Source organism: Penicillium pulvis, assembly GCF_028828015.1.
Source record: "Penicillium pulvis strain IBT 33274 chromosome Unknown contig_7_segment1_segment0, whole genome shotgun sequence".
Taxonomy (NCBI): domain Eukaryota; kingdom Fungi; phylum Ascomycota; class Eurotiomycetes; order Eurotiales; family Aspergillaceae; genus Penicillium; species Penicillium pulvis.
The window spans coordinates 1,449,819-1,464,632 of record NW_026643079.1 but is presented as its reverse complement, the minus strand read 5'-3'; the positions used below and the strand labels follow the sequence as shown (position 1 = coordinate 1,464,632).

Genomic DNA, 14,814 nt, shown 5'->3' with positions numbered 1-14,814 from the left:
ACGGAGAATCGCCCACTTTGTATAAGTGTTTGGCTCCACTTTCACCATGGTAGGTAACATGAAGATGGAAGGCTTTGTTTTGAATTCCAAATTGTTCTGCGGGCTGCAGGGTTTTCTTTCGCCCCTGTTAGGTACGTAGGCTGCATTGATTTCCGTCTGGCTTGATACTGCATGTCTATCTCTTCGTCGGAATATGAGCATTGGATCCAAACTTTGTTCGTGCAGCCCCTTGGAATGACCAGGCTTCCAAGATTCATTGACTCTGGATGTATAGGGCTCTCTGAGCTATACGGGTTTTTTTTTCTGATCATAATCTGTTCCGCCTGGTGCCTACCTTTGCTAGATGCAATACAAAACATGACTTTCCAATATCATTTTACCGAGGGAACGCCCGCCTTTATAAGCTCGAGGTTTTTCTCATCATCAGCATAGGCGACAGCCTTGTCCTGGCTTTCAATGCATTTTAGTCCGGTTCGTTTACAATGAATCTCCGAGGTATCTAGGTTAGCAAGAGATTGCAGACTTGTGGATTGCATTCCGGACTTTGACTTCCAGAGATCAGTTTTACTGGTTCCTTGTACTTACATATCAAGTATCTGGGAAACATTGCCGGATTGCGCTGGAGTGAGGCATTGCACAAGCTTGTTGTCGGCTGCTTTGCTTCTTGATAACCATATAGTACCATGATTGCCAAGGCAAATACACGAAGCTCACTAGCGCCGATTGTGTATATCACAATCCGAATAGTAACAATCATCGCTGCGGATATGCCGTTTTACATCGTCACAACGATCCGTAAAGCCCCGCCAGCGAGGTTTGCCAGTCGTGATAGTAGCTTCCTTCACCGTGGCTATGCGTAATGAACTCACTTCTCTTTGAACTCAGATCTTGGAATTCTCATCTCTTTCCCTTGTCGTGAATGGTGCTCATCAGACTTCACGCAAAACACGTCTTTCTTCACCCATTTTCCTTACCTGAATCACAAGAATCCCATCAAAGTCATGAGTGGCAGCCGGTGGGGCAAGAGGGGTGCTTGGGGCTACGCAGGATATGAACTGCGCCCAAATCGCCTGTGAGTAGCCCAACTGATATCCCGAATATTGACCAGCCATTCTAACAGATTACCCACAGGGACCTGGACCCAAATCTACCCGAGAGGTAATTTGCCGGTATGAGATGGGTATACATGGGCATGGACACTGATAAGCTTCATAGAATCATATGCTCCCAGTGCGAGTACGAGCTTCCGCAGCGTCTTTTCTCCGCGACCCAATTGGCGCATTTGAACGATGCGCTCGATACCCAGGGTATCAAGGCACTAGACAGCAAAGGTGATTTCTCAGTCAAGTGCATCAAATGTGTTGAAGCGGGGAAAAAAGTCGAGTTCAAATGCCGATTTTGTAATGAGTGGTTACCCGGGTGGCACTTTGCTCGTAGCCAACATACCCATGCATTTCAGCAGTCCCACTCGCTGCCGGTAGGTGAATCATTTGTCTCGATTCAAGGTTGATTGGAGCTAACATTGAATATCCAGGTCTGCATGGCTTGCCAGGACAGAAACTTCGGCAACGTCAACCCCAGCCGGGCGGTGATGCTCAGCTTGCCTGCACCACCTGAGGAGCTTGAGGAGGTTCCAGGGATGGGATTGTCATCTCGCACGATACTTCCGAAGTCGCCCAATTTGATTTTGGATTGGGATGAGAATGAAGGCCTTGCTAGTGGTAGGGAGTCGCCGCCGAATTTGATTCTGGACTGGGATGAGAATGAGGGACGCCTTTCGATAAAGTCGCCTAATTTGCTTCTGGACTTGGATGAGAGTGAAGGTGGCTCCGTGGGAGAGGAGGGACTTATCCTCAAGGAGAAGCCTCTTTCTAGAGAAGAGGTTGAGATAGCTCTCAGGTTATCTCGGGAGACTGAACAGTGGCTGTGATGCGATTTCTGTCTGCTCAAAGTCTGTGTTATTCTATGCTTCGTATCCTTTTCGGCTTGCTCTGCGGTCTGCTCTTGGTGGTCTTTATGGTTGAGGGGAAATAGAATTTATGAGTTCGTGAGTTTGTCGAATTGTTTTGTTTTCGTCTGTTCCTGAACGGGTATTGAAGGTGTTCCAAGGTTCCAAGGGTCGGAGAACCAGCATCCATGGTTCCCTTTCAATGTTTCCGTTCTCCACAGTTTCTAGGGTAACAGTGAACTTGATTTTGTTTTGTTTCCAAGGTTTGCTAAGGTACATTGTGGGCATGTCTTGAAGATCGCCTAAAAATATATCTGTGCCCAGGATCCACCCTTTGGGCACCAGAAAGTAAACATGGACACATTTCTGCGTCCCATAGTAACCCTCGAGTCCTGGAGACTCCTATACACAGACGTAGAAACCAGTTTGTTCTTGGTTTATTTTGGCTTTTCGTAAGCGCTAGATGATGTTATAGTCTGCATGTCTACTAGCATGCACCCGGATCGTCGAAGCGCACCTTAGTAACTCCGTGCGGCTTCGACGTTGATTGGACTCGAGACCGATGCCAACTGTCCGGCTCAACCGACTTGCAGACAATATGCATGACTCCAGACGTGAAACGGGGCGTTGGCTTATTTTGATAGGTTGGTAGGACATCGCAATCTATGCATGGAAAGATGGAGTTAATTAGATTGCCGATCAATGACGCTCCCCGGCCACACATACTAATATGACCACTATGACGGAGAATTGTGCATGTTCTGTGGCACTTGAATAGATTAAAAAAGCGCCACATCAACGTGACCTGAACTCTTCTTTTCAAGCTCCAGGGCTCGAGTACGACACACCTGAGGAAATCCGGTGACGTTTCAGATCGCCACTTTCTCCTTTCCCCACTGCCCCGCCAACCGAATTTCTCTGCCTTTCAACGTTTTCTTGCCTTCTACTCTGCTCGTGCCCTGGTCTCCTTGGCGTCAGCAGAGAGGAAAATACTGTCTTGTTTGACTGCTTTCCCCTGACATGGCCTACGATGGATATCAGCCACCTCCCAACTCGGGCTTTCAGGGAATGGGAAATATGAACACGGATTCGAATGATATCCATGGCTACACGCCAACCCCTCCCTACCCCTCGTACTATGAATCAGAGCATATCACCATGCCTCAACCTCAGATGCCTCCCGCATCGTCGGCCCCTCCCCCACAAAACTACGAATACCCTGAACCACCCCGACCAGGTAACACAAATGGCCATATCAACGATGCTGTCAACTCAGCCGTGTATAATAATGCAAACTCCAACTCCTACCTCTCACCGGAAGTCCTGTCGCAGATCACCTCGACCGTCATTCAGCAGCTTAAGGCGTCTGGCATGAGCGATCTCCAAAGCCCCTCTCAAACCACTCCAACCCAGTTCCCACCTCAGCCCCCACCTCGACCACAGTCGCAGGCGCAACAGCCCTGGATGGCGCCGCCAACTGATCTCCCACTTCGCCCTCAGTCCGAGTCTCCGACAGCTCCGCTTCATCAACGAAGTGGATCCATTCCGCCCCCAAGCGCAATGTCGAGTAGCTTTGAGACTCCGAAGCCACAGCCACAGCCGCAGCCATATTCTGGTTACTCGAGCGATACACGATCCAATCCAAAAACATCGCCGGATCCAATGCAGCGTAGAACTTCGATGTCGAGTCAGGGGAGCGTGAGAGCCGACACACGGCCAAAACCACCTGATCGAGATACGACGGTCATGGAGATGACCACACTGGAAAGAATCTGGGGCAAATTGTTTGAGGATGATAAGCCGACAGCGAGACTCGGACAATTCTTGCGCGGAATTGCGATGCATTTGGTACATATTACTCTCATTTGTGGCTTAGAGGTACATCGCTGATTATATGCAGATTGAAGATTACCCGCCCGGCAACACTCTTGTCATTGTTCCGCAGAAGTTGCAGAAGTTCTACAAAGACACCGATGTGTCTCCTGATGCTTATCCATGGCAGGGTGGGTCATGATGGTACTCCTTACCAATGTACTGTACTAATTGTAATCATTAGATATTTTCGATGACCACACTTCTTCGATCTCTAGGCTGTTCCGAGAAGTGAAGGCCGAGCATCACCTTGTTCAGACGGATGATCTTACAGAGCGACCCGATATTCCTGGATTGACTCCCAAGGGCTTTGAGAAGTGGGCGACACTCATGATTTTAGCCCATCCAGACCGCGAGTATGAACGTTTGCAGAAGGCTGTGCTTAACATGCCAATCAGCAACCCAGACGACAAGAAGGAGCGATTCCCCAAAGAAATCCCTCGGCGCCTGTTCCCTGAGGTCGCCGATTTGAAGCTACGGGAAGCCACCGAGCTGCACATCATGAAACACTGCGGCGTCGATCTCCCTCGCATCACTGATGAAGAACGATCCAAAGCGAATCGCCCAAAGGCCTCCCCTCCTGTCAGTAGCGGTCGCAGCAGTGGTATTAACAGCCCGAGAAACGCTTCAAAGGAACGAAGCCGATCCTACGAGCGGGGACGGCCTCCACCCTCTGCTTCATCGTCCACCGCCATCCTTGATGATGAGGATGAAACTATTCCCCCAGCGCCTATCGAACGTGAGCGAAAGCCTTACTCCGCCAATCCCGGAAGTGGAAAAGTCTACGATGAACTCGGCAATACTCGCAGCCACAGAGACTCCTTCACCACGCGACCATCTGATGTTCCGCCTGCATCGTCCAGCCACCGGGTTTCAGCCTCAACGAAACCGCGCTCCCCAACCCGGGACTCCCTATATGCTCAGCGCTCCGGTTCAGGTCCAGCTCCTTACCCCCGTCACTCGAAAGGGCACTCGCGCACGTCGCGCAGTTCGTCACGCAGCATGGATGGATACAGACACTCCGAAAGTGACCTGCTCGGTCGCGACCATACTCCGCGATACGGTAACGCGTCTACCAATGATATATACATGGAGCCAACCGCTATGTCAACTGAAACAGATGATAGCCGTTATCATGGATCGCACCGCAATAGTCGCACAGATGAGGATTACTACCGTGGATTGCTTGGTGGACAGGGCGGTGCTCCCAAGTATTACTGATTTGACAAGCTTGTCAAATCAGGGCCTGCATTTTCTTACGTGCCTACTGTGCAGGATGTTTTGTTTTGGATGAACTCGGGCAGTTTTATCTCGTTGGAATTTGTCTTACTTTCGTTTCATTTCGTTTTTCGTTTTTGTTTAAGTCTCCTTTCGATTTTTACCTTCTTTCTCCCGGTCGGCGTCTCGTATGCATGAAGATACCTCTCGGTTTATGACGATTGACGACCATGTTCAACATTGTTTTTGGTACTGCGTTTGAAAATAGCGATAGAACACTAATGAACATGTTTATGTCCCTTAGCGCATCCAACATCCAATGAACAAAATATATCATAAACCAAAGAATCAATCCCGTTCCAAATCCTCATCCTGATCAATCCAATCTAACCCTCTTCCTCTCTCTGATCTCCCTCATAACCTTAACGCCCTCCTCTCTACAAACAGCAGCCTCCTTCTCCCGTTCTCGCTCCTCACTTTTATATTTCCTAGCAATAGACCGCTCATCCTTCTCCTCCCTCTCAAGCCTCCTCAAATTCTTCTTCCGTACTCTCTCCCGCTCCTCCGCAGCCCGTATATCGCCTTCCTCGCCCTCCTTCCGTAAAACCTCAATTTCCTCATCGGACAGAACCCACGGCACAGAAAGGACTTCAACAAGAAATTGAAGCCTTTCAAAAACGAACTGCATTTCTGCGTTCGTATCCCGCAGAACACTGAAGCGTTCTAGGTGTAGTTGCATGGTTGAGCGGAATGAACCGAGTGTGCCTTTGACTTTGATCATTGTCCCTGGGACTAGGGAGGAGATATCGAGGATTGACTGGTCTGTTGTTGTGATATGGACTGGTTCATTTCGGATGAGTTTTGTTTTTGATATGTCGCTGTCGCCAATAGTATAGCTATTTGTATCTGGTTCTTCTGGGTTGTCTGCGATACCTTCAGTCTGGGACTGTTTTGATTGAGATACACCGGAGCTAGAGCCATTGGTAGTTGCAGCAGATTCTGAGTTTGGTTCCGTGTGCTTCGGGTCTGTTGAATGTTGAACCGTTACTTCAACCGTAGCGCCGCTACTATCATCCAGTGTGAGGATTGTGCGCCGGAAAACTTCTGTTCTGGCTACAATGAGTCCTGCAACTGTCACGAAGCGGATAGGGTGGTTTTTGTAGAAGAAGATTTTTTGGCCTGAATATTTTAGCATAGATTTTGGATTTAGGATTGTATGTATGGCTGCCTGTCATGTTTGGGGAAACTGGGGGCATCTTGATAACCAGGATGAACCGTTGGAATATTAAACATGCATATAAATGAAGTGAACGACAGATATAGAAGCAGACATGCGAAGGTCAAGGAAGGACTATCCATGCATCACTTACCATCAAATTCCCTCGGTCTCTCTAGTCGATGCACGTCCACTATCGCCATTTTCACCCAGGCGAAATGTGTTGGTGAGGCCTTGAAGCAGAATGCTGGGTAGATGATGGAATCCACATCATCAACTGTCGCCATTGGATCATTTTCTCGTTGGGGGTTGGAGGTCTTTTGGTTTGGAATGAAGTCGGTTCGGAGTTGGATGGCGGGTCACGTGGAGACGCGACTGTATAAGCCTTTTGCGCGTTTGGATTTCATCTTGCCATGCTTTTCTCTTCTTTGAAATTATGTTGGCATTTTTTGGTATGATATTGCTTTAAGCATAAGGTATTCCTCGGTATAGGCATTTACATGTAAGTAGGTAAAGGGCACTATTCCCACGCCCAGGATCTTTATATATATTCTTCAAAGTATAAAGTACAACCAGCACTTTCAACTCCATTTTAACCTCGCATAAATACAAATCCGAGATTTTTACTTCATTCATAGATACAAAGATACTTAACCAATATAAACTAGTAAATAATATTCTCACCCTCCATCATCCTCTTCTTCGGATTTCTCGGAGCCTCCTTCTGTTCAGCATCATCAACCCCCGCCTCCCCCAAAGCCTCTCTCACCTTCTGTTCAGAATTCTCATGTCCAGCCATAGCAACCTTCAAAATCTCCTTCTCAAAGCCACCGACATATTCCCACTCAATCCCCGCACTCTCAAGCATCTTACACCCCTCACTCTCCCCCACAAAAGTACCAGGCTCTTTCACCCCAAAATAAACCTTATGAACACCCGGGCGACCTCCCTCCCTCGTCTTAATAATCCGCTGCACGCAAGGCGCATTGCCAGATAAGCGCTTCCCGCACGGCTCCATCGTGACATACATCACGAGCTTGCGACCCTCTTCAACGGGTAGCACGGTTCCCACTTCTTCTTCAGAGACGCTGTGGACAGCTGCAAAGTTGGAGAAACAGCATTGTTCAGCGTGGGTGTTGCCGGCCAATTCCATTGTGTAGCCTGTTGAGAGGATGCGGTCCTCGGAAAAGGTGGGGTCATTGTCGGCGCGGGAGATGAGAATTGCGCCGACACGGAAGTTTGTTGGACGAGGTGGGGATTGGGAGGCTAGGACAATGCATTTGCGCATGTAGGGTCTGTGGGGGGCGTTGGTTGCCATAGTGTTCGGTTGGAGGTTCTGGTGGAGTGGTATATGGTAGCTAGCTGGGAGCTGCGGGAGGAGATGCAGAATTTTGGTATTGGACGAAATAAAAAGCTGTAAATACCTCAAGACGATGCCTGATATCAACGGATTGGGTTGGTAGGGATGGTTGACTTGGTGGGCTAAATAAGAAGAGTAAAGGTGAGTCGAGATCGAAGTGGGGGAAGCTTATTAGCTATGACGAAATGATCATAAAGTGTGATAATGCGGTAGGCGCGTCAATTTCGCGTCCCTTACCGTGCCGAGTCTTATCACCACCACAGCTGTTCCCCGCTACACAAGATCACGCCTACCCTCCGATCTTAATCCGGTGCAAGTAATCAGAAAGAAAACAATGCCTAAAGCCTCTTCAGACGAGCGAATTCCCGAGGAGCCGCCCTCAGTGGAGGAGGACCTCTACAAGATCCTAGGCGTCGAGTCAGCCGCAACCCCAGAAGCAATCAAATCCGCCTACAAGAAGAGCGCATTAAGGCATCATCCTGGTATGTTGATTCTAAATCCTCACCAATCTGCAAATCATTTAGAAACCACTAACACACCAAAGACAAGGTCAGCGAAGATGCCCGTGACGCAGCGCACACAAAATTCCAACAAATCGCCCTAGCCTACGCTGTCCTCTCAGACCCACGCCGACGCAAAATCTACGACCGAACCGGAAACACCGAAGAAGTTCTTGGAGAAGATGGCGACTTCGACTGGATGGAGTTCTACCGCGAACAGCTCTCCGCAATGCTAGACACAAAGGCCATTTCCGACTTCCAGAGAAAATATCAGAACTCCGACGAGGAAAAGCGCGATTTATTGGAGACTTATGAGAAGCACCAGGGTGATCTGGACAAGATTTATGAATCGGTTATGCTTTCCAATGTTCTCGATGACGATGAGCGTTTCCGGGCTATCATCGACCAGGCTATTGCGGATGAGGAGGTTGAGGATTACAAGAAGTACTCACAGGAACCCGAGAAGAAGCGAGAGCAGCGGAAGAAGCGTGCGTTGAAGGAGGCCAAGGAGGCCGAGAAGCTTGGGAAGGAGGTTGAGGAGAAAAAGAAGAAGAAGACTGCTGCTGCTTCTAGATCGAAGGGTCCTGGAGGTGGTGAGGATGATTTGCTGGCTATGATCACTAAGCGGCAGCAGCAGAGGGGCCAGGGCTTCTTGGCGCAGTTGGAGGAGAAGTATGGCCAGCCTAATGGAAAGAAGCGTGGCCCTGCTGATGAGCCTTCTGAGGAGGCCTTTGCTGCGGTTGGGGCGAGGAAGAAGTCTAAGGATGCGAAGCCCAAGTCTAAGAAGTCTAAGGTGTAGGCTTGGGATTTATGTCTCGTGTTTATACTACCAGTTACCGATATGGTCTTCATGATTTCCTCAAGTACTTTGTGCTTCAACTTTTCTTTATGGGAGTTTGGTTTGGGATTGCATCTGGGATAGCTGGTCATCGTTTTTCTTTTTACCTGCACCACACATCAGCTTCCTAGCTCTCTAGCGTGGCTTATGTTTTTATATCAGAAAATGGCGAAGGTGTCTAACACTCTTCGCTCGAAGTGGAATACAAATAAAGCACAAATATGAATAGCAGTTCGAGTATCGACATGAATCACACACTCCTCTCCCCGACGCTACGAGAATTGCTTGTAACAATCCCGACATGAAGATATAATCACACGTACCTAGATACCTACGTCAGTCTCATCCTGAAAAATGTGGCCAAATCTTTTATAGACATGCATTTCAATCTCTTGCATTGGACTTAGAACTAACAAGGAAGTGAAAACTGACAATGACAGAGCCACAAATTTCAGCCCCTCAACTATCAGCCAATTCAACAACAGAAACCTGTCCATCATCGTCATGAAAGACGTAGAACCAAGTAGCAAAATGTTCAGCTTTCAATTTGTGCTTGCAGAGGCCAGTGGCAGTGTCCCAAAGTCTGATGATTTAATCCAACCGAGCTGCGATCCGGAGCTACCCAGTCGGCGAAAATGAAAAATATAGTTCCCGACCCCGGCGTTTCATGCGTCGTCACCTTCCAGTAAATTCAAAAGTACAGCCACCTGTCGTGGTGTCCCAGAGCATATCTTTGCCATCTCTTGTGCCGTCTGCTCTCCCCGACGGCGCCATTAATTCAGCATTTTCGAAAACCTCATAATTGGTTATATAAGCGCACCTGTAAGTATTGTTAGTCAATTTAGTGACAATTCTCACCAATTGAGGCATCAACACTGATGGCCTCTCTAGGGTATTACCGCAGTGTAAACTGATAATCGGGGAGAGGAATACGTCTGCAGCCCTTGGGACAGAAGGCTGCCTTCATTGTGGCCAATTCATGCGTAGGGTAGAGCTTCTTGATGGGGTTGGCTACATCATTCTGTTCAGCGCCTACATGTATCACCTGCATAGCAGGATGCCTCTCGTTGGTGGTAGCCGGGACACCAACAACCAGTCATGTATCAGCTCTGGCGCGGAGGCAAGATGATAAATAAGACCCTGCTCGTATTTTCTGTGCAATCATTTATGAATTTTTATCTAGCCACCTGGGCAGTCTATTGATACATCTATCTCTATTTGGAAAGAATTCAATCCCGCTCAACTTTCCGGACACTAATTATCTTCAACAGCAGGGGTCTCAGCCAGAATCTCCTCTCTCCATCCCCAGCCCAATGCCAATGCTGCACCAGGGCCAATAGTAACGGTAGTTCCCACCAAGGCACACACCGACTTCCACCATGAAACCGGTACTCCAGACTGCTGCAGCTCCCGGAACCTCAGCCCCAACCAGACAAAGCCAGCACCAAGAGAGAAGATATCATCGTATTTCAGGAATCGTGCAATGCCTTGAGCAAACGAGGTAATAGGCTGGGTATGCTCGAACAGACCGGGTAAGAAGATCTTGGCCAAGGAGGTACCTTGAGGAGCGGACCAACGAGCGTAGATGAAGGATAGCCCTGAGATTGCAGCCAATAAACCATAAGTGCAACGTGTCCAGAGCAAGTTCGTTTTGTGGTCCGAAGCCGTCTTTTTCTTCTTTTCAATGTTTGCTTGGGGCTTTGCCAATAAGCGAAGCGGTAGTTGAACCAAAGGAACTACCAGCGGGAACAATTGCCACCATGCATTGATAGACTGACGACGTTCAACAGTAGAGGCGAAAAAATTGGCAAATAGCGGAAGGTAATGGCCGGCGAGCATAGCAGGAAAGAGTGACTTCAAGACGTCCGTCTTGATGTTCCGATTCTCCCCCTTCAGCGAAGAAAGAGGTGTGCGAATGTACTCGATGGCAAAGTACACAGGGGCGACCTTTCCAATTCCCAGCAGCTGAAAAAGAGTTCCGGAAACTATAGGCCTGTGTAAAGAAAGACAAGTATTAGTTTTAATCACCATGTCAAAACATCAAAAGTAGCATGAGAAATTTTCTGTCACGTACAGGACAACCTCAAATCCCGATTTTCCCTGTCGACAGCTCTCAAGTAGCCAGATTGTGTAGACTGGGCCACAGTCGGTCAAGAAGGAGAACATTTGAGAACGGGACACTGCATCGGATCCACTGATCGATGGCAAGAAGCAAGTAATCAGGGGTGTAAATATTTGGTCAAGGAAAGGGACGTTGTACAACGATCTGGTCAGACTAACAGTCTCTCCATTGCTGGAGGTCCAGACTCCCTGGCGAATTATTGACATCAAATGCGGCCAAAAGCCCCCCATCGTAGACCCCATGATACTGTTTGCAGCCATGGCGCATCCAATGAGGGGAGTGGTGGAGATAGCTCGTATCCAGGTTGTTTCCTTGTCTTTCTTTGAAAGTCCTGATTGAGTATGTAGGGGCATGGTGCAGTTCGATGCTCTTGGGGTAAGTGGGATATACTCGAGCCTTTCTGCTCCAACAAACGTTTTGGTCATGCGGTCGATGGAGTACGATTTCAAGTAAGGCAGTGCGTGCAATGCCATCAGTCGATCCTTGAGGGTTGCGCAGGCTTCCAATCGAGTCAAAGCGGTTGCTTGTTTATAGATATCTTCTGCCCGCGGCTGTCGTGCCGTCTGGAAATTGTTCAGACAAATTTTGACGTCCTCCAGAGTAATCCCTCCATTGGATGAGTTCCGGACAAGCTGAGTCAGGTGGTTGGCTAGCGATGCAGCACTTTCTATCGCGCTGTTACCACCTTGACCCATATTAGGAGTCATCTGCATTTTGGTATTTGTAAGAGATGTGTTCGAAAATGGATGAAGATTTCGGCAGTCGTGCTCTTACCTTGTGTGCCGAATCTCCGATGCAAACAAATCGGTTCATACACCATTTCTTGTGGAAACCTTCTTCCAGAGCTAAGAAGGTCTTGCATACGGCATTCTGATAGATAGCGGAGAAAGGGATGTTGTCAGTGATTGGCTTGTCAGAGTGTTGAGCAAGGTGTTTCTCCATGTCCTCAGCACTGAAACGAGGAATTTCAGATCCAGCGTAGACCCTGTCCATCTTAGAGAACAAGAACCAGAAGACACGGTTGTTTTTGCCTGCAATGGTCAGTGAGGAGTAGTCCTTTTCGTATGTCCGATGACAATCTCCAGGGACTAGCCCGAGGGTTGCGGTCGATATTCCGAATACGCAGGAGTACTCGGATGACATGACTATATTTATCAGTGTATGTGATGTAACAGCATTGAGATCAAACATACTGGCTTTCTCCTCTTTCGCCTCCTTTTCCATTCCCATTGATTCCATGTGGCGCCACATTTCCTTTCTCACAGTACTTCTCACTCCATCGGCTCCAACAACGATATCTCCCTCAAATACCGACTGATCAGCGCAGTGAACCAAGACTTTTGTTGGCAAGTGTTCCACTTTCACGACTTTCTTGCTGGTCTGGACTCGGTCTTTTTCTCCTAATCTGTTATATAGAATTTCCAACAAGAGCTGACGGTCGAAAAAAGTTGTTTCGTAGCCATGTCTGCACAACATTAACGCGGTCCGGTCATATGGCATCATGAAGCTCGTACCTTTCCTGGAGGATACGAGGGGTCTCATCTTCCATGATGAGTTTCCCATTTCCTGACCAGTAGATTGCCTTCCTCAAAGGCAAGACTACATCCAGGATATCATCGAATGCACCTAGTTGGTCGAAAATCCGAGCACCATTGGGGAAAATTCCAATTGAAGCACCTACTGCAGGAGCTATATCATGCTGTGACTCCAAAACGACATATTCGATATTGCTTTTCTCCAAACAGTGAGCCAGGGTCAGACCCGCAACCGAGCCACCAACGATGATGACACGGAATTTCTTCTCCTCGTTCTCCATACTTATGTGAGGGTATTGTTATGTTGGAACTTAGAATTGATTTTCAGACAGATAGATATTGAGCCCCCTTTATACCCTACACAATTTTTGCACTGAATCTTGATCTCTATCAAAACAAATTAAAGACCTCCTAAAGCTGCGGCATGGCGTATACCGTCTCCACCTGATCTATAAGAATTGAAACGATGACATACTTGGCTAAAGCCACAGTGATGCCGTTGATAGAGACCCACTTGTAAAATACAAGAAATCCGAGAAACCCGAGAACCCCGTGAATTCCGGACTCCACACTTGCCACCAACACGCCATCTCTGCTTGCAATTAATCGGCCGTCTCTATCTCCGAGTCTCGGTTATGACCTATTCTTCACTCCGAATCTCTTCATCCGGCAACCCGTGGACGCTCACTATGGCAACAAGTCAAATTACCGGTGGTCCCGGAAAGCCCACCACTATCGGTGACAGAAAAAGACGAGATCAAAAGCCTCGAGTATTACAGTCGTGTACTTTGTGTCGCCAAAGAAAGTACGTTCGAGACTCTACCAAGCTTCTGACATTGACTGCATCCCCGCCACAAAAATTATGCATATTTATCTAAAGTTAGCTTATTCATTTCATAGGCTAAAATGCAACCGCAAAATACCTTGTGACAATTGTACAAAACGAAATGAAGAATCATCTTGCCGGTATGCTACAAACCAAACCCCTCCAATGAGGAGTGCAGACAAAGGTCCCAATCTGCCTAGTCGTGTGCAGTATCTGGAAAACCGGATCAAAGAACTAGAGAAATGCATTGGAAGAGAGGTAAGCCCGACCACGAGATTTGAAGATGTTACTCCCAGTGACGACATGCGCATGCAAGGCGCACAAGCCACTCACGTATCTAATCCTGTGAACGGACTCCTTCTCTCTGGACCAAGTGGCACACGGTACATCAATTCTGCTCATTGGCAGACAATCATGAATGCTGTTAGTGTCATCCCACCTCATTACTTGCTTCCAGGCGTCTGTCTGACTACTATCACTCTCTTAATAGACTAGAGCACTCAAGGAAGGCAGCTCTCACTCAAACAGTGGACCAAGTGCTGACGATCCTTCACGCGTGCCTCGTGGACCTTTTTTATTAGTCGGGTTGTCGGGGGATATGTCAATTAACGACCTTCTCGCAGCGTTGCCCCCTCGACCCACCGTTGAGAGCCTAGTCTCTATCTATCTCAACTCAAGAGAACCATATTTAAGTGAGATTCCCGTTATCAAGTTCAAAAAAAATCAAAAAAAATCGGCCTGGTTCTTGGGCTTACCACGGAGTTCCAGGCTTTATTCATCGTCCCACTTTCAAGAATGAGGTTAGTCCCAGATAGCTGGATCCTGAGTACTCAAAATTCGTGAACACAAACTCACTCTAGAATCTCGGGGTAGTGCAATGACCTCTGGAAAGATCCCACCAAAGTTTCTCCCGCGTGGCTGGCATGTCTATACGGCATTATGTCCTGCGCAGTGTGGATTGACCACACCACAAATCAAGTCACTTCCAAAGTTAGTGTTGAAGTCCCAGAGACTTTTGACTTCTATCGGAAGAAGTGTGCTCTCTGCCTGACAAGTTCAAATTATACCACTCCTGGTCGCTATAAGGTTGAAGCCCTCGGACTTTATCTAGGGCTTGAATACCTGTCCAGTAATAACCTGAAAACAAGCGTTTTGATCCTGCTGGGAATATGCATTCGGCTAGCCATCATGATGGGTTATCATCAAGATTCCCAATCATACTCCCACATCTCCGTTTTCGAAGCGGAGATGCGTCGGAGAACCTGGCTATTTTTGCAAATAACTGATTCCATTGTGTCATGCCAAACAGGCGTTCCAAGGGTAATCTCAAGGAAAATAGGCAACACGGCCCTGCCCCGAGATCTTTTAGATACGAGTTT

General features: G+C 48.0%; 7 protein-coding genes across 7 annotated transcripts; 3 read left to right on the top strand and 4 right to left on the bottom strand.

Annotated features, from left to right (window-relative positions):
• Positions 1 to 1,001: 1,001 nt before the first annotated feature.
• Positions 1,002 to 1,930, top strand: N7503_008489 (uncharacterized protein; the record flags this gene model as incomplete). Its single annotated transcript, XM_057068036.1, has 4 exons — positions 1,002 to 1,072; positions 1,132 to 1,158; positions 1,216 to 1,477; positions 1,535 to 1,930. The coding sequence occupies 4 exons, from the start codon at positions 1,002 to 1,004 to the stop codon at positions 1,928 to 1,930; spliced, it is 756 nt and encodes a 251-aa protein (XP_056918891.1).
• Positions 1,931 to 2,968: 1,038 nt separating this feature from the next.
• N7503_008488 (uncharacterized protein) lies at positions 2,969 to 5,041 on the top strand (the record flags this gene model as incomplete). Its single annotated transcript, XM_057068035.1, has 3 exons — positions 2,969 to 3,796; positions 3,849 to 3,951; positions 4,005 to 5,041. The coding sequence occupies 3 exons, from the start codon at positions 2,969 to 2,971 to the stop codon at positions 5,039 to 5,041; spliced, it is 1,968 nt and encodes a 655-aa protein (XP_056918890.1).
• Positions 5,042 to 5,414: 373 nt separating this feature from the next.
• Positions 5,415 to 6,541, bottom strand: N7503_008487 (OB-fold domain-containing protein; the record flags this gene model as incomplete). Its single annotated transcript, XM_057068034.1, has 2 exons — positions 5,415 to 6,217; positions 6,409 to 6,541. The coding sequence occupies 2 exons, from the start codon at positions 6,539 to 6,541 to the stop codon at positions 5,415 to 5,417; spliced, it is 936 nt and encodes a 311-aa protein (XP_056918889.1).
• A 377-nt stretch (positions 6,542 to 6,918) lies between these two features.
• N7503_008486 (putative DRAP deaminase) lies at positions 6,919 to 7,572 on the bottom strand (the record flags this gene model as incomplete). Its single annotated transcript, XM_057068033.1, has 1 exon — positions 6,919 to 7,572. One exon carries the CDS (start codon positions 7,570 to 7,572, stop codon positions 6,919 to 6,921), a length of 654 nt encoding a protein of 217 aa, XP_056918888.1.
• Positions 7,573 to 7,948: 376 nt separating this feature from the next.
• Positions 7,949 to 8,913, top strand: N7503_008485 (DnaJ domain protein; the record flags this gene model as incomplete). Its single annotated transcript, XM_057068032.1, has 2 exons — positions 7,949 to 8,096; positions 8,159 to 8,913. 2 exons carry the CDS (start codon positions 7,949 to 7,951, stop codon positions 8,911 to 8,913), a joined length of 903 nt encoding a protein of 300 aa, XP_056918887.1.
• A 714-nt stretch (positions 8,914 to 9,627) lies between these two features.
• Positions 9,628 to 9,919, bottom strand: N7503_008484 (uncharacterized protein; the record flags this gene model as incomplete). The annotated part of the gene is made up of 2 exons (XM_057068031.1): positions 9,628 to 9,772; positions 9,852 to 9,919. 2 exons carry the CDS (start codon positions 9,917 to 9,919, stop codon positions 9,628 to 9,630), a joined length of 213 nt encoding a protein of 70 aa, XP_056918886.1.
• A 287-nt stretch (positions 9,920 to 10,206) lies between these two features.
• N7503_008483 (FAD-dependent oxidoreductase) lies at positions 10,207 to 12,890 on the bottom strand (the record flags this gene model as incomplete). Its single annotated transcript, XM_057068030.1, has 5 exons — positions 10,207 to 10,945; positions 11,027 to 11,781; positions 11,849 to 12,219; positions 12,268 to 12,539; positions 12,589 to 12,890. 5 exons carry the CDS (start codon positions 12,888 to 12,890, stop codon positions 10,207 to 10,209), a joined length of 2,439 nt encoding a protein of 812 aa, XP_056918885.1.
• Positions 12,891 to 14,814: the final 1,924 nt, after the last annotated feature.